The sequence below is a fragment of the Mauremys mutica genome, chromosome 8 (genome assembly GCF_020497125.1).
Source record: "Mauremys mutica isolate MM-2020 ecotype Southern chromosome 8, ASM2049712v1, whole genome shotgun sequence".
NCBI lineage: Eukaryota > Metazoa > Chordata > Testudines > Geoemydidae > Mauremys > Mauremys mutica.
In genome coordinates, this window is record NC_059079.1 from 102,110,104 (window position 1) to 102,135,787 (window position 25,684).

Consider the following 25,684-nt stretch of genomic DNA (forward strand, 5'->3'; position numbering starts at 1 on the left):
CTGGCTTGTGTTAAAAAGTCACACTGTTCTAGTATGTGCACAACATATCAAAGTTCAGATATCTGAAAATTAATCTAGCTACTCCAGTAGATAGAAGAAAATACCTAACAGGAGGGCATCTTATCTTGATACAATATTCTGTGAATGTGGACAACTCATTTCTTATTCAATAAAAGCCCCCTCCTGCCATGGGAGCACTAAAGCAGCATGTAACATTGCTCATCTGGCTGGCATGGATCAAGCATAGCAGAATTGCAAAAAAGTTTCATAACTGTTATGTTCAATGCATGCTAGCCAGGCAAACGATGAATGGACTGAGTGCTTGTATAGAAAGCCTAAAGGAAAAGGTGCTACTACAATATCCTAAATCAGGTTCCTTCCTTGAGAAAAGGCAGTAGAAGAAGAGAATCAGCCTGTCACATTTTGAATAGTGTGGTTCATATCCCATTCTTGGTAAAACTTCCTATCTGTAGAATAAAATTAAAATTTTACTGTAAAAATCGAGATAATATGGAAAAAAATCAGTTCTCTAGGTATACCTTTAACATAACTAAGGTAAAGCAATTCAAGAACTTTCTCACTAAGGATAAGATTAAATTTAAACACTTCTTCCTACTAGAACATGCTGAAACAAAAATTGGAGATGGAGTAAACTATGGATCTTTATCAGAAATACACCTACCTGTGACTTTTAATTAGAAATCTTGGGATTTTGATTCGTAACTCTCTACCATTAGCTGCCAGTTACTGAAATCTGCCTTGAACTTCTTTCCTCCAAAAAGTATCTTGACTAGAAACTCAGACACAAATAAATCATATTATTTCAAAGTAATTTTGCCACTTGTCATTGCTGATCAAACCACTGTGCTAAAATTGCAGGCATGCATACATGGTTCTTGGACTGTATCTAATCACTTAACATTATGTTGAGGTATAAGCAGATGCTGTAAGCAAGGCCTGATTTCACAAAGTACAGGTCAAAAGTGTCTTTTGGAAACAGCCACTTGAGTCACTCATTAGAAACAACTGAATTACTTTGGATGTACAGTGGTGTAAATAAGAACTTGGGTCTCTTTGGGTAGGGTAAACCAAGGCAGAGAGGGAAAATGTAACTAGAAAGTATGATGTCATTTATCACCCAGCACAATAAGTTGCCGCATGTGATTCTATATTTATTAATTTAACAGGAATAGATCCTAAAACAAATAATTACTAGTTCAATTTATCCAATGATTACTAGTCAATTTATAATTGGTTATAACACTAACATTTATTTCATGTAATAGTCATTACAAATTCAAAGGATACACTTAAAATGATACTAATAAGCATCTTATTTGATAGCGTTTGACAAAATCTCCATTGGACTTTCATCCTTAAGGTTCTTCCACGGTCATCCGCTGCTGTAGCCTAGGTTTATTGGGATTATGTTCTATCAACCAATCAGCAAACCAAATCTACAGGATGAAAAGATCTTCAATGTCACTTCTATAACTATATAAAGAAAACATTAAAAACCATTTCACTCCCATAAAAACTGACCCTTTTTATTAAGGGCACTATTCTGACACAGACACTACTAAATACACCCTTTGTTTGAGACACTATTAAAGTATGCAGAACTGTACAGTTTATAGTAAGCCATAAACTCTAGTTACCAAATTTGCCTTTTTAATCTACTACATATTGCTCTTCAGTCTTAAGCTGCTTAAAATGAATTTTAGACTTTTCATGACAGGGATTTTCTCTATATAAGTGTTTGTTCAGGGGCATTTTAGCCCTACCTCAATACAAATAATAAGTATGAGGATTCTATTTTGAAAACACAATATGCACTCAAATGCTTACAGAAAAGTATTATTAATTGTGTCAGTTCTATCAACACTGCCAGCTACTTCAACACGTTGAGCCCTTCCTACAAAGTCAGTGTCACAACTTTCTACACTGCAATCATGTTTGAGTATCTTACACTAACCCTTACAGGCAGGAAATGGAGCCCTAGAGAAGTCAACAAATGTGATGTTCTGGTACTTTTTGAAAACGCAGCACATCATGTAAATTTTCTAGCAAACTGTAATGGTATCTAAGCACAAATGTGAGAGGCAGGAATGCCTGAGTTCTAATTCCATTTGCTAATGACTGACTCTGGCCTTAGGCAAATTACTTAACCTCTCTGCCTTGATTTCTCCATTTGTAAAATGGAGTTTATCACACATACTTGCATACTTCATAGGGCTGTTGAACACTAATTAGTGGATGTCAAGTGTTAAGTACTAGTAAACTGCTTACAGTACTGTGACGGGAGAGGAGAATTGATAGAGTAGTAGAAGGGAAATGGAAGCAGGGATTAGTATCAGATATGAACAAATGCTTTGTCAAGGGTTACAGACAGGTAGACTAAATAAAATAATCCTAGCAGGTTACAGGGAAGATCGAAACTGAAGATGCTAAAGGACTAAGGCACTGAGCAGATCTGAACACTAAACACAAAACAGTTGAATTCATACACAGTGACAAGAAGTGGTGCAATTGGGAGACAGAGGTTATAGGTTACTGCATTTTGCAGACATGATTAAAACAACAAGAATAAGTATTTCAGCAGAGGGAGAGTCAAGGCAAAAAGAACAGTGATGACAGATGTACAGAGAAGATGATGTAGGAGTAAAAAGTTAGCATAGTTAAGGGGTAAGGAAGACTCCTAAATTTTCAACTTGAGAGAAAATTAAAGATTTTATGTACTGGACCAAAATTCATGCAGTCAAATGGGAGTCTTTCCATTCACTTCAATGGGCCTTGGATAAGATGCTTATTTAAGGGGACTAATGATGACAGACGGTCAAGAGGTTTAGTGAGTGACTTGGGCCTTTATACTGAATTCATTGCAGCAGTATAGCTGACTTGAAAGGGGTCATAAGAAACTGTTGGACACCTGTAGATGGTTTCATTGGAGACCTGCTCAGGGGTCAAAGTTTGTTAACGAGGGTGAACATGATCACATGACCAAGAGAGTCCCTACCTAAGATAAGCAGTTAATTAGATATTACTAATTGTAGCACATATAGCAGAAGTTAAAATACAGAAATCTCTTTTGAGGGAGCTTGCATATATTTATTTCAAAAAAGCTGCCAAAGCTTCACCGCATATTCTCTGCATTAGCAAACTGTCACAAAGCATTTAATGTCACTCATGCCCACTGGTTCCTGGTTTCTCCCAGTTAAACTAGGTAGAGAGGCAGATATCTGACATCCGTGTACCTTAGCTGGCCCTTGATTTCTACCAAAAAAAGAGGCAAAGCAGCTTTCCTCGAAATATTATAAGGAACCATGAACGTCACCATAAAGCAAACGTAACACAAGGTAAGAATTTTGTATGACAGAGTACATACCAATGGATCTGCTGGTTTCTGCTTACAAAGCTCGGTGAGCCCAGCTAGTAGTGTAGGATTGACATAAAGGTTCAGGTAATCCTTAGCAGCTTGTCCAACTGGAATTGGCTCAATAATCACTGGAAAGAATAGCCAGGTGAGTTGAATTATTGCAAAGCAATTTGCTTATAATGTTAAAAAATTACTTTCCTTCAAATGTTGATAACCGTGGTTATATTTTCCTTGTAATGGATAATACTTAACCTTTTGTATGGCTTCTCTGGAAGACATACACCATGACACAGAGCTACTGCGGTGTGTTGCCCCCAAAGCAATTCTAAGAGGGATGGAGCTCCTGGATATTGTATCTTGGGTGATCGTACACTGGTGGTGCTTGGTCCAGGGGAAAAAAAAAAAAGCACCCTTTAGTTGATTGGGGGAGAGGAAGAAATAAGACCAATTGAGGACCCATCCATTTCACTGGATATTTACTGGGCAAAGGAGAGTCCATTGGGGACTACTTCTTCAGTGCCCCATTACTGCTGTGGAGCTGGTTCTTGTCACCCTGAAGGACTTACATCAGATATTGCATTTTTATTGTGGGGCAAGGGACAGGAGGTAGAATGGTTTACATGGGATTCTGAAGAGGGAAAATGCATGATCTCCAGGGGAAAAGAGAGACTAATATTCATACTAAAGAAAGACCTGCAGCAGGCTTTGAGACAGGTTTTCAAGTGGTTTGAATTCTGTTTAAACATTGTTCCAGCAAAAATGGTTTTAAACTCAGGACCACATGCTACTCCTGTTTGGTTTTCTGGCATAGTGGATAGGAAACTCCATGAATATCTAATCATAGATTTTCCTTAGAATCACTCCTTTGAGGATTGTGTCATCTTTCCCCTCAACCTATGGAACAAGCAAAGGGCTCTGTCCCTCAAAGCTCACAGGTGCCTTTGTCCATGCCAGTTGGAACTTGGCTCCTGAACTGTACTGCCATGTGACCCTCCACCAGTAGATGAGCATGAATCCTCATACCCCAGTCTCAGAAGAGGGAATTCAACCATATCAGATCAACAGTAACTCCAGGGCAGATTCACTTGGAAAGCCACTCTGCTCCCAGTGAAACATGCTGAAATGAAGTAGCTCCGTGGTTCCTCCCATTCCCTGAATTTGCCTGCCTCAATTCCAATGCTATACAGGGGCATTTGCAGTATCTGTGAGGCAGAAGGGAAATTAATTCGCAATCACTGTGATTTGGGTGGCTCGTCAAATACATTTTGTTATTTTTTGCGCCACATGGCATAGCAGCTCAGTCATAGTTTAGTTTAGTTAGTCAATGAAAACGGGGCCAAATTGTTCTAAAACATTTTTCAAACCCCCTTTATGAGCCTAGGTTCTATACTGAATGTTTGGCTACCGACAGGTAGGAATAGGGCAGGAGCCATACACTCCTAAAGACTACTTGCAGTTTACCTTCAGGAAACATGAATCGAATTTCTCTTTCTGCTGAAGAAAGTCGGATACTGCCATGAACTGCATTCCTCAGATCATCTGTCCCGTAGATTGCTCTTAAACTAAAAGCAACAGAGAGAAGTGTTTGGATGGCTATCTCAAATCCCTTCCAAGTATTTACATTCTCACTCAGATTGCAATAAATACAATAAGTGAGGTTTAATTAACAAAATCTTTCCAGTTAACAAAATATTTTGGTTTTTTTGTGCCATAATTTCAAAATGAAAAAGATTGACCCAAACCTTTATTAATTTTGTAGAGTAAAGGTGAAATCCTCACCCTAGTGAGGTGAACGGCAAAGCTCCCCTTGACTTCAATGAGGCCAGGATCTGACCCTAAATCTATTCTTCAGTAAGTTACCTGTCAGGGTATGTTTCCTTAGCTCTTATGCTATTTGATGGTCCAATCAACTCTTTCCAGTAAGCGATAGCATTATGTCTGGCAAGAACCATAGCAACTAAAGGCCCAGAACTCATATACGCTGTTAAATTAGGAAAAAACATTTTGCCATATTGATCTGCATAAAAGTTGCTGCATTGCTCTGGGCTTAGTTGGAGCTTTCGTTTCTAGAAAACAAAGAAAAGGAAAAAGTAAGCTTCTATTTTAAGCATATACTATATCAGGGGTCGGCAACCTTTCAGAAGTGGTGTGCCAAGTCTTCATTTATTCGCTCTAACTTAAGGTTTCATGTGCCGGTAATACATTTTAACATTTTTAGAAGATCTCTTTGTAAAGTCTATAATATATAACTAAACTATTGTTGTATTTAAAAATGTTTAAGAAGCTTCATTTAAAATTAAATTAAAATGCAGAGATTCCCAGACCGGTGGCCAGGACCCTGGCAGTCTGAGTGCCACTGAAAATCAGCTCACGTGCCACCTTCGGCACGCATGCCATAGGTTGCCTACCCCTGTACTATATTATTCATGGATGAACAACACCAAGATTTACATTAAAATGCTACATTACAGAATTTATATTTTCCATCACTTGTCATGAATTACAACTCTCCAATGTCCTATGTTAAGCTATTCATCAGCAGCCATTATGTCTTCTTTAAAACATGCTGAAATGTGACAAAATGGTATTGTGGGATCTCATGTTTGTCTTAGTAGCTTCTACACAAAATCTCAGCAACATACAAGTAAAACATTTTTTTCTGACTGCCAACCCTGCAAGCTCAACTGGGCTCTGAATGATCAGTTATATTTCTGTCTCAAGTAGTAACAAATATTCCGCAAATGGAAGTGTCAATTTCTGTTGATGTACAACTGGGCAAATAATCCAGCTCACTCTCCCAGAGCTGTATTGGTTCTGCAGTGCTTACAGGAGTAAAGAGTAGTAAAAACTTACTTTTTGTCAGTAAATTAAGCAGACACAAATCAGAATATACACAAGAGCAGGTCGTCTGAGTAAGAAGATGTCATTTTAGTCAATTTTCTAACCATAAACATACTATGGCATTTTTTAAATTGATGTTTGATCTAATGCATTATTCTAATTAGACTCTATACAAGAAACTGAAATGTATTATCAGTGGTCTGTGGTTTAATTATTCAGCTCACCAGTACTATTTTGCACTTTTATGCAATCTTCTCTTCATCCTAGACCGCTACCTATAGAACGGTTCTATTTTTCATTCAAAGTATATACATTTGTATATTCTCCAGAATAACTAACTAGCTTGCAGACAGCAAGGATTAAGGCAATTATCAGTGGGTCAGATGATCAGTGGCAGATTATTAGTGGGGAATGAGCAAGCATACAACATTCACTAAAGAAAGCAAGCAAAAGAAATTAAAGGAAAATTTGTGCTCTTTGAGTCCAACCCTCTGACATATGGAGCACCTTCAGCTACTATTGACTTTAAGGTTGAGGTCACTGGGCACCTCACAGAAAGCTTTAAGCACAGTATGTTACCAGGTCTCAGATTTTATCTTTGTGAAATTTGATGCATTACATGCAAAGCAAATAAAATATATGTTTGGAGGGGGAGAGGGACTTTGCTGATGTACTAAAAGTGATACAAAAAATGTAATTTTGGGGAAAAAAAAAAGTAAAGTTTTCTAGTCCTCGCTCCATTAAAGGTTCATATATAATTCCATAGCACAAATATACTATACTTGACACCTACTATTTTAGTAGCTGGAATTTAATAGGCTGAGAAGGAACATTTCAACTGAGCAGAATAAGAGGGTTTACTTGTCTATCGGGCTGTTTCTGAGCAGCTCAACTTGCTCCACTTAGGTTTCTGAACTGCCACCTCTAAAAGACAAAATAATTCAACACAGCTGTATAATGGTGACATCTAGTGGCCAGTTCTTAAAATCCAATGAACAGTAATTACTTTAAGCCAGTGATACCCAACCTTTACAGCCCGAGAGCTGCACATATTGATGCAGAGGTCAAGAGACCACAATCCACACTGTGGGGTATATCCTTGCTCCACTTTGCTTCTTCTGCAGTGAAAAAGGAGCAAATGCACCCTACCAGTCTGCTACTGGGAATTACAGAGAGCACAGAGGTGGCTCTGCCAACTTTTATAACTCCCTCCGCACAGCTCCTGGAACATCCTTTGCTAGACATTTCCCTAGCCTCAGCCACAGCCAGTTGATCTTCTGTCCAGCTCCCACTGGGCCTCCAATGGAGTGGCAGGGAAGCAGGCAATGGAGGAGCCAGAGCGACTCTCTCCCCTGCAGCAGGTGGCCGGGTGTTTGGCAGTTGTGTGGCAGTAAAGAGATAAACACTGCTCAGAATGCTCCTGGTTCACATCAGAGCTGCTCTTGAGGCTGCAAAGGAAGGTGGTGCCTCTGCTTCCATCCTGAAGTGACAGGGTTAATTCACTTCTGTTCTATAATGAGAGAGTTTAAAAACTGCAGTGACTGGGAAACCCATTGCAAACCAATGAATTTCAATGAACTTAGCAAATGCCCACAACAGAAAAGACTTGGTGAGGTTCTGCTGTATTCTTAGAAATGTGATTCAGTTTAAATTGTTGCTTAACACTGCATGTATCTGCACGGGTACAGAGTTTATTGGCAAACCCAATGTTTTCCCTGCAGCCAGCAATGTAGAGTCAATGTTTCTATGGAAGCTGCATTCTGTTCCACCTCTTGCAGCAGCAGCATAATTACCAGCTCATTTGTACTAACAGAATCTTTCCTTCTGCTGATGGTGGTTGCTGATATATAGAGTACTAATTGATTTTCAGATACTATGTTTTATTTACAGTGCTGGCAGTTAGAAGAGTCTTGTTCTGACTTGTAAACAGTGGTGCTGGAACTATGACTGCTGGGGGAACTGCCGCACCCCTGGGCTTGAAGTAGTAATAACAAACACCAAATACATGGCTTCTGTAGTTTCCATTATCACCATAAAAATTGTTCCACCATCCCCACTTGTAAACTAAGCCATTTTATATAGAACTCCCAGGTATAATAAATATGGAACCTCGGGATGCTATTGCCTGTAGAACCCACTGAGGCAATAAATATGGAACAGCAAGATGCTATTTTTGAAATCACTTTTCTTAGGCGTGAGCAGGGGCGGCTCTAGCTTTTTGGCCGCCCCAAGCAGTCATGCGCGGGAGGCGCCCCGGAGCCGCGGACCTCCCGCGGACATGACTGCAGAGGGACCGCTGGTCCCGCGTGGCTCGGCTGGACCTCCCGCGGCTGCGGACGGCTCGCGGGTCCGGCGGCTCCGCTTGAGCTGCCGCAGTCATGCCTGCGGGAGGTCCAGCCGAGCCGCGGGACGAGCGCACCCTCCGCAGTCATGCCTGCGGCAGGTCCGCTTGTCCCGGGGCTCCGGTGGACCTCCCGCAGGCATGACTGCGGCAGGTCCGCCGGCCCAGCCTGCCGCCCCCCCTGGCAGCAGGGGACGCCCCCTAAATTTTGCCGCCCTAGGCACCAGCTTGTTTTGCTGGTGCCTAGAGCCGCCCCTGGGCGTGAGGCAATTCTCCAAGAAGGGCCATATTTCTGGAGTTTAATGTACCCTCATTTGAAAGCTTATTTTATGTATGTTTAGATGAAGCATGATGTTGAGCTGTCAAGTGGTGTCATAAGCCTGAAACTATAGTACCCAAAATGGGGAAGTGTCATTTTTTGCACAGTTCTAGACATACAACAACATGACTATGACTACAGTTTTTACTATTTAAGTTAATTTCAACATCTTAATGTGGGGTTTATCAGTTACTGCTGTTTAGCATTTGGCAAAGACAGCGAATATCAACATTTTGCAATATACTAACATGGAATGTTTTCACATTGCATATTCTTAATTGTCAAAGTGTCGCAAGTGATTATAATAGTTTTCTATTTTTTCAGTTGAAATTGGCTAACCAGATCAGTCTAACACTGAATGTTGTTCACCAGTAACAGTAGATTGCATGCCCATAATTTGTACTGCATAGTGGGTAGATATAAATATGTGAATTCCTAAAGGAATGTTCCTTCATTTGTAAGCTTTTGTACATATAATGTAGCATCTAGTCTGCCTCATAGAAGGTTTTAATTTATAATTGCCTATGAATGCAGCACTAGCCTTTGAAATATTTTAGAAACTAGCTTTTGAATTCAGCGACAGTGACACTTATACACAGGTTAGTATTAGTGTTAGACAGGGGTGAAAGTAAAATGGAGCTCTTACTGGTACAGGGCTGCTCTGGCCCCCCCGGAAGGGGTAGGGCCATGGGCAGAAGGGGCGGGGGGGGGTCAGCATCCCCCAGCCAGTCCATCTGTGCTCCCTGGCCCACGCCGCCTGGGGCTCCAGTGGCTATTTATAGGGCCCAGGGCAGCCGCAGCCGGAGCCCCATGCCCTTTTAAATTGCGGCCCCAGGGCAGCTATTCCTTTTGCCACCACCACCCCCAAATCGGCAGCCACTTTAACTTCACTGCCCCTTTTGCGCCTCCCATCGGCGGCCCTGCTGGATCATCACTGCCCCTCTTGCACCCCCCCCCATTGGAAGCCCTGCTGGTATGGACCGAGCAGGGCCGCTGATGCGGGGCGCAAAAGGGGCACCGACGAAGACTGTGATAATCCACACCCTCTCGACAGAGATCACAATGTCGAACAAGATGGATGATAAAGATGTTGACTCAAAATGTCACCAGTGCTGTTACATTTCAATCATACCTGTACAAATGTATTAGATTTTGTTGTACCCTTTGGATTGTTGTCATGATGCTTTGAGGTCACAAAGAAATCCAAATTTATTTCTTGAAACAATATATAGATTCATTAGACTAACAGAAATGAACGCAAATATTTCACAGTGGCCATTTTAAAATGATGATGTTAGTATTATTGTTTATCCCCATTTCTATGGTAACGGTACCAGGTGACAGCACCGCATCATACCTCATCTTAAAGTAGACATAAGCTTTCAAATGATGCATGATATGTATGTGTGTAGAAAGGGTACATTAAGTCAACCAAATTGGTGGTGGTTGCATCTTGCTTATCAGACCATAAACAAAGTTCAAATCAAAACCAAGAGTGTACAGAACCTTGTTTCATGTACAGCATATTACCTGAACAATGGTGAATCCTGATCTGAGAATTATATCTTCTATTTCTTCTTCTTTGTCAATTACATCTGGTTTGATGAGGGCTAGGGTTCTTTCTACATAAATCTGAGGCTCAGGCATTAATGCTTGCATCTCTGCTTCAAGATTAAAATTCCAGTGCTTCTCCCTTACTGAAAAGGCAGTGTTTTATTATACTTACATTACATTATTGTTAGCTGAACATGCAATTACATACCGGCATCTTTTGTTATATTACCTTTCTAAAATTTGACAGATTACTCATACATAGGAGATAGAAAAGGAATCCCCCACACCCACAGAGGTTGCTCAGAAAGCAACACTATTACTGGGCCACTGCCTGTAAGACCTTTCTGCCAAAGAAGGCCTATGAGGAAGACAGAAAGTCTGATACAGGTGTTAGCTGATGCCCATGTGTCTGCTCTGCATATCTCGGCAGTGGAAGCACTTGCTCGTTTCGCCCATGAAGTTGCTATAGATCAGTAGTTCTCAACTTCTTTATCATTGTGGGCCACGTATGCAGCCTACAATGTGTTATCTGGGCCACAGGGACCGGGTGGAAGGGCAGCAGCAGCCCGGACACTGACCCAGGACCCTGTGTGGGGCCAGCTGGCTGCCCACCCAGAACCCCATCATGTGGGGCTGGCCAGCTGTCCTGGAGCCGGGCAACAGTCCCAGACTCCAGAGCTTGTGGGGCTGCTCCAGACTCCCAACCCTGCGGGGCCAGGGAGCTGCCCCAAAGCTTGCAGGGCCGGGCAGCTGTCCCAGACTCCTGACCCCATGGAGCCGGGCAGCTGGGTAGCCCGGACCCCACTGCACTGGGCAGTCGGGAACCCGCACCCCACACGGGCCAGCTCTTTAGCCACAGCTATCTGCTAATTGGGCCGCACACAGCCCACAGGTGCAGAATCGCTGCTATAGATCTTGTGGAGTGTGCCTTGACTCCTTCTGAGACTTCAGTAAGAGCATTCTTTGATTCTTGCAGCTTGCAGACCCTAAGGTAAGCTTGTTAATATGGTATCTGCATCAGGTTTTTCCTATTCCTCCCTGATTGCATCCTCAAAAGAGAAATACAGGAAAATTGCTGCCTCGGGCTAAGATTTTGAGGAAAGGTATTTGCTTTGAGGCTTATCCTCAGGAATCTGCTCAGGATGGATCTGGATTGTGACCACACCCTTTTTTCACATGACCTCAAACTTCACAGGGGGGGAAAAAATTGTTGCATTTTTTACAAGTCTTACTCAGATTCAAAGCCTGAAAATCTCTCCTTCCTTGGTAGAGGAGTCCAAGTCAAAGGACGTCACCTTCTGGATTTTTTGTACTTTCTTTCCCTTTTTAGTTTTTGGGCTTTTTGGTCTACTTTAAGAGGATTATTGCCTGGCTGTAATCAGGACACAATCGTTTGCAACTTGTCTTGTGCACACCCCAGAGCTCTCTAGAAACTTCTCCCTCTGAGTCCTTCCCTTCAGTGTCCCACTCCCCCAAGCAGGGGACAGGGTCTCATTATCAGAGTTCCCTGGCTCTAATCGTGAGGGAAGGGGCTGGTTACAAGCCCTGCTTCTCTTCCTAAGGCGCTTAAGACCCATTTCAAGACTTGTGGAAGAGGACCAGTAGCCCTGCAAGGGTCTTAACTGTGTGGTCCTGTGTGACCCCTCAAGACTTACCTCCTCCTCTGCATCATCTGGATAAGCCCTCCTCCTCCTCAGAGCCTCTCCCTGTTCTGCTCTGTGACTTTTGCAGTGGAGTCATGGCTATTTGGGGGGAGTAGGGGCCCCAACATGCCTGTCTAACTCAGAGTCCTGTGTCCTAGCGACGCTAGGGTCAGCTGACTGGGAGCAAGCTGGACATATATCCTCTGCCAAGCCTGGGAAAGCTCCCTCACATATTGAGCACCTTTTCTGCTTTGCCCGGTACTTGCACAGCTGCTGTGCCATCCTAAAAGGGGGGCAGAGGAGCTCAGCAGGGATGCACTGCTCCAGGGGCTCCCCACAGCTGTGACCTTGATGCTGCACAAACCCTAAACCACGCAGAAGGTTTGGAACAAAAAAAGCTCGCTATTGCCTGAAAATGGTTAAAAAAAGAATAAAGACCAAAAGAAGTTTACAAGAAAACAAACTGCCCCTTGACTTCTGTGCCTCTGGGTAAGTGGGAGAAGGAGTGGCCAGCAAACACTGTCACAGCTTTGAATTGCCTTCAGAAACTGCAGCATGGAGGGGAACACCCAGACTAGCAGAATTGTGGGAGATGCAGGGATGCAGAAAGTGCTCAATCCTGCAACCTGTAGCCACTCGGACTGGCCCACTGAAGCCAAAAGCAGTAAACCACTGTTCACTTGAGCCTGGGACCCTTTTACTCTGAGCTGGATGAACTAAACTTCAAACTCTCTCTCACTTGTACAGTACTATGCTCTGATGTTTAAATTAAGTGCTCAAGACAAGGTTATAATTTCCTAATCAAGCTATGTCAGGTCATTAATGAGCTCATAAAATAAAAACATATACAAGCAGCTGTGCTAGGGTCCAATCCAAAACACCTGAAGTACTTGTCCTGGCTAACGTGTCAAACCACCCGCGAGAAACGAGAGGCTTATTCCCTGAAAATGGATTTCAACTGGCGAATACTTCATTCATGGGGGATACGACAGCGGTATCCGTGCAGAAAAGAGCTGGTTCTTATTTTAAACCATTTTGTTCTTTAACGCCGGGGTGTCACTGGAAGAGAAGCAAGACAAGGGGCCGGATCCTGCAGCTCCATGTGCAGTCAGTAGGGATCTGTGTGTCCGAGACACGTCAGCTTGGACTCCCCCCCACCCCGGCATGACACGGTAACGAAACCAGCCTCACAACAGGGAGGGCCGCGCTGGGGGAGCGCTGCAGGATCTGCCGCCTGAGACCGACCCACGGACCCACCCCGCCCCCCTGCGGCGCTGACCCTGCCCACGGGGAAGGGCAGGGGCTGGCCGCCTGGCCCCCGCAGCCAGCCCTGCGCCCAGCGAGCCTCAGCCCCGGCGGGTGAGCTCCCCCCCCCCCCGAGCGGGTCGGTGCCCACGGGGCGCCCGGGGGTGGAGCGGGCCACTACCCCAACCTGCCCTCGGCCCCCACAGACCTTCCGCCCAGCGGCTCCTGCCCCGGCTACAGTTGCTAAGAGACCCGAGGCAGCAGCCGAAGGAGCCGCCCCCTACGGGGTCCGACGAGGTCCGTGCCAAGCGCGCGCTCGGTGCCTCCGAGCCCTGCGCTGGGCTGGGCCGGCGTCTGGGGGAACGGCGGCGCCCGCTGCTCCAGACTCGTCCTCGCGCTGGTGGTTCCCATAGCAACGCATAAGGGCTGGTGGAGAGCGACTCCCTAGGCCCTGCCCCTCACTCCGCTTCTGCATTGCTCTTCCCGCCTGCTCCTTTTTCTGGGGCAGAGCCAGGGAGGGCTCTAGCAATTTCGCCGCCCCAAGCACGGCGGCACGCCGCGGGGGGCGCTCTGCCGGTCGCCGGTCCCGCGGCTCCGGTGGACCTCCCGCAGGGGTGCCTGCGGATGCTCCAATGAAGCCACGGGACCAGCGGACCCTCGACACGCCTGTGGGAGGTCCACCGGAGCCGCCTGCCGCCCTCCCGGCGACCAGCAGAGCGCCCCCCGCGGCATGCCGCCCCAAGCACGCGCTTGGCGTGCCGGGGCCTGGAGCCGCCCCTGCATGGAACATGGCCAGCTGCTCAGTACTTGGCATCCAGGCAATGGTTAACTTGTAATGAAAGAGGTTCCAGCGCTCAAGCAATTTTTTTACGTTCATAACTGATGCAGCAGGCCCAGAGGTGCTGGGGCTATGAATGGCCAGGGCTATGAACTGCCAAGCCCAGGGGTGGCTCCAGGCCCCAGCACGCCAAGCGCGTGCTTGGGGCGGCATGCCGCGGGGGGCGCTCTGCCGGTCGCTGGGAGGGCGGCAGGCAGGGCTCCGGTGGACCTCCCGCAGGCGTGTCTGCGTTGGGTCCGCTGGTCCCTCCACAGGCACAGCTGCGGGAGGTCCACCGGAGCCACGGGACCGGCGACCGGCAGAGCCCCCCCCACGGCATGCCACCGTGCTTGGGGCAGCGAAATGTTTAGAGCCGCCCCTGGTCCCATGGTCAGTTAGACGGAGACACTCTGGAGATTGGGGTTTTGTGGGTTTGAGGCAGTTTAGGTCTCTGGTGACAAAGGGTTTTGGTGTATTTGTTATTGAGACTTATGTTTCACATCTCACCAATTTGAAATCTGGCTCATTTGAATTCTGCACTCGGGTCATACATACTATGAATTATTTATATAGTACCTCTGAGCTGGAAGGAGCCCCAAATGCTTTACTGTACTAACCATAAGCCTGGTCCTCAAATTGCAATTGAACGCTAAAAATCAATGAGAATTCTGCATGTGGAGCACCTGCTAGTTCATAACCTAAATATTTACAGCAGCCCTGCAATGCAGCCACCTCTGGGGAGAGAATGGTAGTCAGGTGGTACACAACACAGAGGAGGGTACAGAAGGGAAATCTTTGGCCAATCTGTGGAATCCTATCCAGTGCACTTTTTGTAAGAGAAGAGGGTTTGCCACCCTTCTAACATCCTTTGCCATAATCTCCACTCCCCACCTTCTCTGGTACACTCTGAGTACAATAGGATGGGTACAATCAGAAAAAAAATCATACACTGGCAGGGAGATAAAACTAGAAGACACACTGTCTCTTCCATCTCTGATTTATAGGATATGAAAAACAAATGGTTCACTCCTGTTTAGTCTAAAAATCAGCAAATGAGACAGTAAGCAGTGGAGTGAGCTAAAATACTAGTCTTCAATTTATAGAGAAGTGAATTCAATCTTGTTTTATCACAGGAAAATAAATTTATTGGTCGTCCCTTTCTGATCCTTAGTGCGTATTTGTCCATATGATAAGGCACTAGTTAATATGGTGAGATATTCAGCATCCTCTAGAAATACAGAGACTGGATTATCAGGGGTGAAGCAGGACAGGACAAAACTGAGATGGATAAGAGAGACACTATGCATACAGCTGAGCTTTATCTTTAGATACTGTACCAGACAAAGAATGTAAGCGGTTAGAAGAGGAAATGGGGGGTGAGGGGTGTTGGTTCTAAGTGGCCACACGATGTCGCTATTGAGCCGCAGAAACCTGCCTCACTGTGTAGCTTGAAAAATATCCTAACGTGGCAGTTAAGGTGTCTGCGACATTTCTGCTAAAATGTAGAATTCATCTCTACTACAAGAATTTGTTTCTCATTTTTGACATGTTCTGCTTCACCCCTGATAATCCAATCTCTGGGAATTTCTAGAGGATACTGAATGTCTCACCATACTAACTAGTGCCGTATCATATGGACAAATGACTTTTCAGAACAGCAGTTTCTTGAAACTGATCTCAGAAACCTATTCCAGACACAAATATTATAAGATCCAGATTCTAATACCTTTTCTCCAGTTTAACAGCACCTTACTCAATAAGACTACTTGAAGTGGGGTAAGGAGATTTACTAGTGTGTATCAAAATCTAGCCCTTAAAGGACAAGAAAGGCAAAGAAACCTTTCCACCAGTTTTAGTTTCTACCCTGAACTACTCACCTAAGAATAGTCAGGTAAATACTCGACTTCTCTTATTTTTGTAGAATGCACAATAAATTTTGCATTTCTATACCTAGTTAACACATACTATGGACTTGGTGCACTTGCAGCGTACAGTTCTGTGCTACACTGAATGTTTTGGGGATGTATAAAATTGAGTTTAACATTAAAATAAGTACTGATTATAATATTCACCTTCATATTTAATTCAATATAATGATATATTTTCAGAAAGTTACTGGAATCCACTACAAAATTTCTAATCACCCTGTGAGGGGGTGGGACTCACCACTACGGCCCCTTCTGCTGACTGTCCCAGGGATTAGCTCTGTTAGCCAGTGCACCCTCTTCTGGTGGTGTCTCACTGCTGTCACGTCTGCTCCAGGCCCCTCATCACTCCCAGGACCATGGCATCATTGTCATGACACAGCTCTCCAGCTGTGCCACAGTCTGTGCTCAGCCCTTCCAAGGGAATGTACTGCAGTCCAATAGTCCAGCCACTTCCTCAGCAGCAAGAGCAGGGAGAGGACCCAGGCCCACCCACTGCTCTGGGTACTGGCCCAGGGATCCTGGAGATGACAGCCATGTGTTGCGTCTCCTCCAACTGCTCAGTCTATTGCCCTGGACCACTTCCCTACAGTCCTAGCACCTTCTTCATCCTTACTTCAGTTCCTCAGCATGCGAGTCTTAGCAGCCATCCAGGAGCTTGTTCTCGTTCTCCTAATCCTACCCAGCCCTACTCTGTCCAGGATGCTAGCTTTCTTCCACCTGCAAGGCAGCCAGACCTCTAACCTCAAACTCTAGCAAGCTCTACTACTAAACCTGCTTGGCCCTGCAGCTCTTCTTATGTGGGCCTGCCTGGCCCTCATTGGCTGCTCCTTGCAGCCCCTCTCCTATTGGCTGCTTTCTGTGCAGCCTCTCTAGGGCTCCATTAACCCCTTACAAGCCAATGTTGGGCAGACATCCCATCACACTCCACACCAGAATGATTCAGAAATTAGGGGCTTTGCTGCAGAGTACTTATGAGTCCTGGCTCAAGAATCAGGGCCTTAGTTATATATGTACACTACGTTTCTGTTCAAGATTTCTTTTCAGAGACTAAAAGGCTAAATATTTGAGACTCCCTGAACTTCCCTCTACACAGAGGAAAGGTTGAATTTAATTACCTGCTTTCTCAGTTTGGGGGGGAGGGAAAAAAACAGGCATAAATCACAGCAGGAACCCCTTAAAAGCCATACTAAATCTGTGAAATCTGTAATGTGATCTATATCTACAGTAGGCCAATATATACATGACAATGTCTAAGGCCAGATTTTTCAGTCTTGTGAGCAGCCCCATTAAAGCCAATGAGACATGTCACAGGAGTGCATGTTTATCATTGTAAAGATTGCACAACTGGACCTCAATTTTGCATATGTAATTACTATGATTGCATTGGGTTCTTGTATGCACATGACAAGAATTGGCTATTTTCATATGCAAATGCACAAACTGTAAGTGCAATTGTATTTAAAAAGTTAGGCACATATTTTGTGAATCGAAAGCTTTCAAAAATCTGTCCCCATATCTATGTCCTCCTATTCAATGGATTTCCATTTGAGAGGGTTCCAATTCTGTTCTTCCCACTAAAAGAGGCGTAACTAGGGATTTTTGTGCCCGAGGCAAGGGACAGGGGTGGCACGTCCGGCTCTTTGGGCACAGGTCCTTCCCGCCGAGAGGGACTGAGGGACCCGCCGCTGAAGAGCCGGACGTGCCGCCCCTCTCTCTTGCTGACGACCGGCGGCAATTCGGTGGCGGGTCCCTCAGTTCCTCTCGGAGGGAAGGACTTGCCGCCGAATTGCTGCTGAAGGAGAGACTTTCTGCGCCCCTCACCTTCCGCGCCTGAGGCAACTGCCTCACTCGCCTCACCCTCGATATGGCACTGCCCAATAATCTCTTTTTCTTCTTACGATCTGTGTTCCCATGTTGGCATTTATGCTATTCCTCCTGCTTGCAGCTTCCAGAAGCATTTCTGGAGATGTCTGTTTTTAGTTTCCAAGAGAATCCTGCACTGACCAATGAGATGGCAATTGCATCCAAAGGTTCAGCCAGTTATCTTGGACTTTCTCATGCTGCACTTCACACGTTGTCTTCATAGCCTTATTTTACTTACCAAAGGAAAGGAATAAATATTTCTCAGTTAAGACACATGGAACTTTTTATAGTATTAGACTCTGACAGAATCCTGCTGCTTTAAAACTTCTGACCCTACAACTTACTGCATTAATAACATTATTAAATTATCATTATGATATTTGAAAAACCACTCAGGGTCTGATCCAACTCCCACTGATTTCAAAAGACTTTTGATCTGGCTCTTTGTTATGAATGAATAACAATAAACATGAGAGACAAAGTGGCTGAGGTAATATCTTTTATTGGACCAACTTCTGCTAGTGAAAGAGACAAACTTTTGAGCTACACAGAGGTCTTCTTCAGGTCTTGGGACCAACACTGCTATAAGAACACTGCAATAAACATTACAATTACAGCATAATGAATGTCACTTACAGTTCTGAATACATCTCTGTGCATAGCTTTGCTGCTGTATTTTATCTGTTAAGAAGTTTAAGAAGCCTTAGTTGTCCTTACTTATTTTTAGCCAGCTTGAAATATATATAAAAAAAACAAAACTAAAGGGTTCTGGTTGCAGGTATGTTTGCATTCTGGTAACAAAAATACAAATATAACTTTTAACCACCAATATTGTTTCAAAGTTTTGTATTCGCTGTACTGTCATAAAAATATGGAGAAATTAATTGGGTGTAGTTTTATAGAATAGTATAACAGCAAATACTATTCTATATGCTAGAATAATAGGTTAAAGAAAGACTAAGGGAATGACGCTAGCTAGTACCATGAATAAAAAAAAGTCAAGCTATTCATATTTGCACACAATCCAACGTTACCTACTTTTTGATGTTATACACTGTAATAATTTCTGTGTGTTAGTAATAACTCACTGGCTATATATTGACCAAAATTAAAGCTTTCTGAGGACAAATCTGAGGAACTGTCCCAGATTGAGGTATCATTAGAAGTGGTTTTGGAACAAATTGATAAACTAAACAGTAATAAAGTCACCAGAACCAGATGGCATTCACCCAAGAGTTCTGAAGGAACTCAACTGTGAAACTGCAGAACTACTAACCGTAGCCTGTGACCTATCATTTAAATCAGTTTCTGTATCAAATGACTGGAAGATAGCTAATGTGACGCCAATGTTTAAAAAGGGCTCCAGAAGTGATCCCAGCAATTACAGGCTGGTAAGCTTGACTTCAGTACCGGGCAAACTGGTTAAAACTATAGTAAAGAACAAAATTGTCAGATACATAGGTGAACATAATTTGTTGGGGAAGAATCAACATGGTTTTTGTAAAGGGAAATCATGCCTCACCAAGCTACTAGAATTCTTTGACGGAGTCAACAAGCATGTGGACAAGGGGGATCCAGTGGATATAATGTACTTATATTTCAGAAAACCTTTGACAAGGTCCCTCGCCAAAGGCTCTTAAGCAAAGTAAGCAGTCATGGAATAAGAGGAAAGGTCCTCTCATGGATTGATAACTGGTTAAAAGATAGGAAACAAAGGGTAGGAATAAATGATCTGTTTTCAGAATGGAGCGAGGTAAATAGTGGTGTCCCCCGGGGTCTGTACTGGGCCCAGTTCTATTCAACATATTCATAAATAATCTGGAAAAAGGGGTAAACAGTGAGGTGGCAAAATTTGCAGATGATACAAAATTTTTCAAGATAGTTAAGTCCCAGGCAGACAGTGAAGAGCTACAAAAGGATCTATCAAAACTAGGTGCCTGGGCAACAAAATGGCACATGAAATTCAATGTTGATAAATGCAAAGTAATGCTCATTGAAAAACAATGCCAACTATACAAAAAAAATGTTGGGGTCTAAACTAGCTGTTACCACTGAAGAAAGATCTTGGAGTCATTGTGGATAGTTCTCTGAAAACATCCACTCAATGTGCAGCAGCAGTCAAAAAAGTGAACAATGTTGGGCATCATTAAGGGATAGATAAGAAGACAGAAAATATTATATTGCCTCTATATAAATCCATGGTACGCCCATATCTTGAATACTGCGTGTGGATGTGGTCACCTCATCTCAAAAAAAGATATATTGGAATTGGAAAAGATTCAGAAAAGGGCAACAAAAATGCTTAGGGGTATGGAACAGCTTCCGTATGAGGAGAGATTAATAAGACTGGGACTTTTCATCTTGGAAAAGAGACAACTACGGGGGGATATGATTGAGGTCTATAAAATCATGATGGGGGTAGAGAAAGTAAGAAAGAAAGTGTTATTTACTCCTTTTCATAACACAAGAACTAGGGGTCACCAAATGAAACGAATAGGCAGCAGGTTTAAAATAAACAAAAGGAAGTATTTCTTCACACAACACACAGTCAACCTGTGGAACTCTTTGCCAGAGGATGTTCTGAAGGCCACACCTATAACAGGATTTAAAAAGAACTAGGTAAATTCATGGAGGATCAGTCCATCAATGGCTATAAGCAAGGATGGGCAGGGATGGTGTCCCTAGCCTCTGTTTGCCAGAAGCTGGGAATGAGCGACAGGGAATGGATCACTTGATGATACCTGTTCTGTTCATTCCCTCTGGGGCACCTGGCATTGGCCACTGTTGGAAGACAGGATACTGGGCTAGATGGATCTTTGGTCTGACCCAGTATGGCCATTTTTATGTTCCTACACATGTATTTTATAAGTTCTGAGCCATTACAGACCATCAGCCAAATATATACCGGAAAGTAAAGAGGTTTCAAAAGTTCTGTTAAAGGTCCCTTTTATGCTTATGTTAAATACATAAATAAAAACTGAAATCAAAGACTTAAAAAAAAATCCTGCAAGGAAAATTAATATTTCAAGTTGAATGCACCACAGCAAGATATTCAAAGTTAAGTGGCAGATTTTTAAAGGCATAATTTTATATGTGCCCAAGCATCTTTAGAAATTGCATGCATGGAAATTTGATGTGGATCAATTTTTGTCTTTAGAAATCTATTCCTAAATATTTCTGGCATCACTCATACATTTTTTTTAAATAAGAACAATATTAGATAACATGTGAGGATTTCCAGACTTTTGTAGAAATCATATCCTCAGCGCTCCTTTACAATTGTTTTTTTTTTCCTGCAGCTGAAGTCTGTGTATTATATAAGGTCCAATTTTGCTATCCTTACTCACCTAGAGTAATACCTTTGTCCACAAACACATAAGGCATTACTTATAAGAAAGGCAGAATTGGACCCAGGATCAAGAGGCCACACACAGGAAAAACTCACATTGATTTCAATGATAAATCGTCCTCATCAAAATCATAATTATTGCAGGATCAGGCACACTGTACGTGAAACCAGGATGTTATTTTTTCACAGCAGTAGGCATGTTATGTACAGAATAACACACAAGAGGGTGTGTGGTTACTGGGAAATAACCACACCCTTTAAATACAGAGTGAAGCACAAGACCAGAAAGTCTAGTTACTCTAACACCCCGGAAGGATTGTCCAAAACAACACCTAGAGCCTTAGCTGTGACTGTGGAGCGTGCAGCAGGCAGTGCTGTGGAATACACGCAGGTATACAAAAGTGATTTTTCACTCCCCATAATCCTAAAAGCCACTCTAATTTGTGTCAACTGCCAATGGTAGCCAGGGATTGTCAGGATACAGCTTTGCTGTTGGATTTGGGAAGTTTGGCGTATCAGAGGGAACTGTACAGTTAGAAATGACATTTGGGACTGGCAGTTGAAATGGGGCAATTAGGAATGGCAGCTAGAACTGGACACTTGGGGGTAGCCAGCTGGAATTGTCTAGATAGGTGCGAGAGTTGGAATTAGCCAGCTAGAAATGATGGCTGGAATGGGGCAGTTGGACTAATGGAGACTTTCCATTTGTAGAAGATAAGGAAAGGGCATTCGAGTCAATGAGTCAACGTTAATCAAAAGCAGGATAATGCGTGTGAGAAGAGCAGTATGAGGGACATGAAGGTGAGGCAAAGAAAAGAAAACTGATAGAACAAAACAAAAAATCCAGAGAACCAGGGAAAAAGTGAAAGGAAAGAAAGGAAAGAAGAGGGAGAAATCCACCTGAAAAGAGAAGTGTGTAACTCCTGGTTAATAAGGGTGTGTGAAGCTAACAGCTTGTCTACATGGGGACACTCAGCAAAATTAATCTGAATTAACTAAAAATGTGGATTTAAAGTGGCTTAGTTAAACCACATTAAAATCACAGTAGACACTCTTATTCAGAATTAAAATGGTCTTAATTCAGTTTAGTTTAATTCACTTCCTAAATTAATTAAGATGAATGGAATTAAACTCAGTTTAAATAAGGGCTTGGCTATATGGGGACAAAGGAAAATTAATCTGAATTAACAAAAAGGTGTGAACTGAAAGTGGATTAGTTAAACTATATTAAACCTCTGTGTGAGGCTGTCACACAGAATTAAAGTGGCCTTACATCAGTTTAATTTTAATTTACTCCTTGGGCTGGAAATTCATTTTGGGTGGTCACTGAATTTTAAATTGTTTTAATAATTTTGTATTTGTAATCAACAAGAATGTGAAAATAAAAAATAGGTTTACAAACACAGACAATATGTCTGAGAATTTAACCACACAAAAATGAAAAAAATTAAGTTACAATTTCACCAGCAGTTGTTACTCAAACATTGCACACATTCATGGAATCAAAACATAAAACCCATCTTGGGCTTTTAAAATTCTGTTCATGGCAAGTGCCACAGGCACCAAGACAACAGGGGCTGGGAAGTGCACTCAAAATGGTGAATTCTTTGTTATGTTGAGAGGCACCAGATTTTTCAAGTAAACTCGTAACTATGTAAATTTATTTATTTAGAAATTCTCAATTAGGTCCTCGCCCAATGACATCTTTTTACTGACTTCAAAGGGAACTGGATTAGGCCCTTATTCTAAAAATAGCATGTTATGGGACTGTGGTCATCATGAGTACAACATTATTCTGCAATCCTTATTCTTTGCTTGTTACAAAGACATGGGGGGAAAATGCATTTTTCTGTTATGATCTTAATTTGAAAATGGATGAGGGGGCCAAAAATGTTTTAAAGTGATTTGTGTAAGGATGGCCTAGATTTGGTTGTCTGGCAAGAAAATACACCATCACATTTTTATTTTTTGTTAACCACAACCAGCCACCTGTGTTCCTCCTGAATCGCAGTAGAGAGTGCAATTAATTGAGCAGAGCCAGAAGAGAAATTTACCAGTGTCAGTGGGCAGATACGTAAATAATCATTTTGTTTTGCCAATTAGTAACGTTTACAGAGAAATTTAGGTGGCAATTGTTACTTTCATCTTTAAATCAAATCAGGGCTTGAACAGAAAAAAGTAAAAAAGGATGGTACCCTCTGAAGCTCTGCCCAAAAGCCAAGCTCCACCTTCATGAGATGCCAGAATGGGATACCAAGGACAACAGACTTTGCAGATGTTGAAAATATGATCACATGGGCTCTCCTGGACTTCTCAGGCTTGGTTTTTTGTCAGTGAGATTCAGCTGCACTCTTGGGAGAGACAGATTAAGGCATAAGCTCTAGGGCTCTAGCTCCCACGGTCACATGATAACATCAGACTCTAAGGTTCTGTTTAGAAAAAAACATTTCTGGCCCTCCTGATTGCAAAACCTGGAGGGCAAGAAGCATAAATAATCAGGTTTAAATAGAAATAAGAATGTCCACACAGCATTTTGCACCCGTTTAACTAAATCAATGCATGTCAACATACACACTAAAGCCATGTCTACACTAAGAGTGCTTTACCAGTATAGGCACTATACTGGAAAAGGGATCCTAGTGTGAATGCAGCTTATATTGACAAAACTGCATTTTTACTGGTACACCTCTACCCCGATATAATGCAGTCCTCGGGAGCCAGAAAAATCTTACCATATTATAGGTGAAACTGCATTATATCAAACTTGCTTTGATCCGCTAGAGTGAGCAGCCCCACCCCACCGGAGCACTGCTTTACCGCGTTATATCTGAGGTGTATAGTTTTTACCTTGGAAGCAAAACCAGCTGTATCAATAAAAGCACAGCTTTGTGAGTATAATTGCATCTACACTAAGGGCTTTTGCTAGCACAGTTATGTCAGTATTCACACACCTGACTTACAAAGCTATGATGGCAGAAGTCTGAGATGTAGATATAGCCTAAATCAATGGGACTACTCAGATACACTTACTTATGTAAACTGGTGCAAGTCTGGGCCTAAGTAATTAAAAGTCACTTGTCTCAAAGGATTTTGGTTGTACCAGGCTGTACGGAATAACCCTTCCATAGTGGTATTATTCATAGTATGTCGATGCTAATGAGCAATGAAAGATTATTACATTGTAATGTGAGATCACATTAACTACATTCAGGATTGTATGTCCTGCAAGCTGCAGCCATTGCAGAATGCCGGGCAGACTTCTGACTAGCCTGAAAAACTGAGGATGGATGACAACTCTAGCAGGTTTCATACAAGACCAAGTCAGAGTTTATAGTTTAAAATACAGGCTGCTTGGGAACTATGAAATTTACAAATTAATCCCCCCCACCTCCCCAAAAAACCTAGTAAGAACCTAATTTTCTTTCTAAAAATAAACATGCTGAAGACAATATACCTTTTCTTAAGTGAGGAGAAACTTTAACAGTAATTATCTCATAACACTGTTACATACCTCCATTTTTTTGGCTCTGCTTTTCTTCAAAACTATAGAGAGACATCTATGTTTATTTGCACAGATAATATGGAGGCCTACCTGCCAGAGCACTGGACTGGGACTCCCAACGTCTGGGTTCTAGTCCCAGTTCTGCCACTGGCCTGGAGCAAGAGGTAACCTTAGATAAGTCACTTTGCCTCAGGCCAGGTCTACACCTAAAACTTAGGCAGAACTACAGCCCTCAGGGGCATGGACATTTTTTCACTCGGTGCAGAGTAGTTAGGTTGACTTAACCCCTAGCGCAGACACAGCTAGCTACTCCCTCTTGAAGAGGTGGATTATATCTACATCGGCAGAAACCCCCTTCCACTGATGTAGGAAGCATCTATGCTACAGCAGCACAGGTAGCGCACTAGCTGTGCAGACACAGCCTGTGTGTTTGACCGGGCGGGCAAAGCTTCCACTCACAGACAAGTCACCCACCTCAATGGGTTGATCAAACCTATCCCCCCCCCTTTAAACAGAGGCCAATGGGGGGATTAAGGAGACCCCCCCCCCAAGAGATGGGAGCCTGGCTGCGCCCCGTCTGCTCAGCCCTCAGGCTGGGGGGGCGGACACTGCTGGGGGGGAGGCTTCTTTCCAAGCAGGGGGGAGGGGAAGCAGCCCCGCTGCGCGGCCCGGTACCAGGCCCGCTCCCTTCCCTGCATCGTCTGTCGGCCTGACCCAGGCTCGGCCCCGCTGTCTGCTCTGCTCGCTCCCAAACGCCTCACTGCTGCCAGCCCCACTCTTGGTCTGGAGGGAGCCAATGAGAGAGGCAAACCCGCCTGAGTGGCAGGTGAGGGCAGCCAATGAGCAGGCGCCTTGTTGCCGGGTGGCGCGAGCGCGCGCTCTCGCTCTATAAAGGCGGCCACGCGC

At 43.5% G+C, this 25,684-nt stretch overlaps 1 protein-coding gene across 5 annotated transcripts; it reads right to left on the reverse strand.

The window, feature by feature from the left end:
* Window positions 1-1,248: 1,248 nt before the first annotated feature.
* Window positions 1,249-16,641, reverse strand: NME5 (NME/NM23 family member 5). Of its 5 annotated transcripts, none has more exons than XM_045027560.1 (6): window positions 16,303-16,641; window positions 10,408-10,574; window positions 5,237-5,442; window positions 4,838-4,938; window positions 3,386-3,504; window positions 1,249-1,457 (listed from the first exon to the last, which is right to left on the reverse strand). In XM_045027560.1, the coding sequence occupies exons 2-6, from the start codon at window positions 10,534-10,536 to the stop codon at window positions 1,377-1,379; spliced, it is 636 nt and encodes a 211-aa protein (XP_044883495.1). In that variant the 5' UTR covers window positions 10,537-10,574; window positions 16,303-16,641; the 3' UTR covers window positions 1,249-1,376. The 5 variants fall into 5 exon arrangements, with proteins under 5 accessions (XP_044883495.1, XP_044883496.1, XP_044883493.1 ...); XM_045027561.1 differs by lacking the exon at window positions 16,303-16,641 and adding an exon at window positions 16,209-16,231; XM_045027558.1 differs by lacking the exon at window positions 16,303-16,641 and adding an exon at window positions 13,528-13,673.
* Window positions 16,642-25,684: the final 9,043 nt, after the last annotated feature.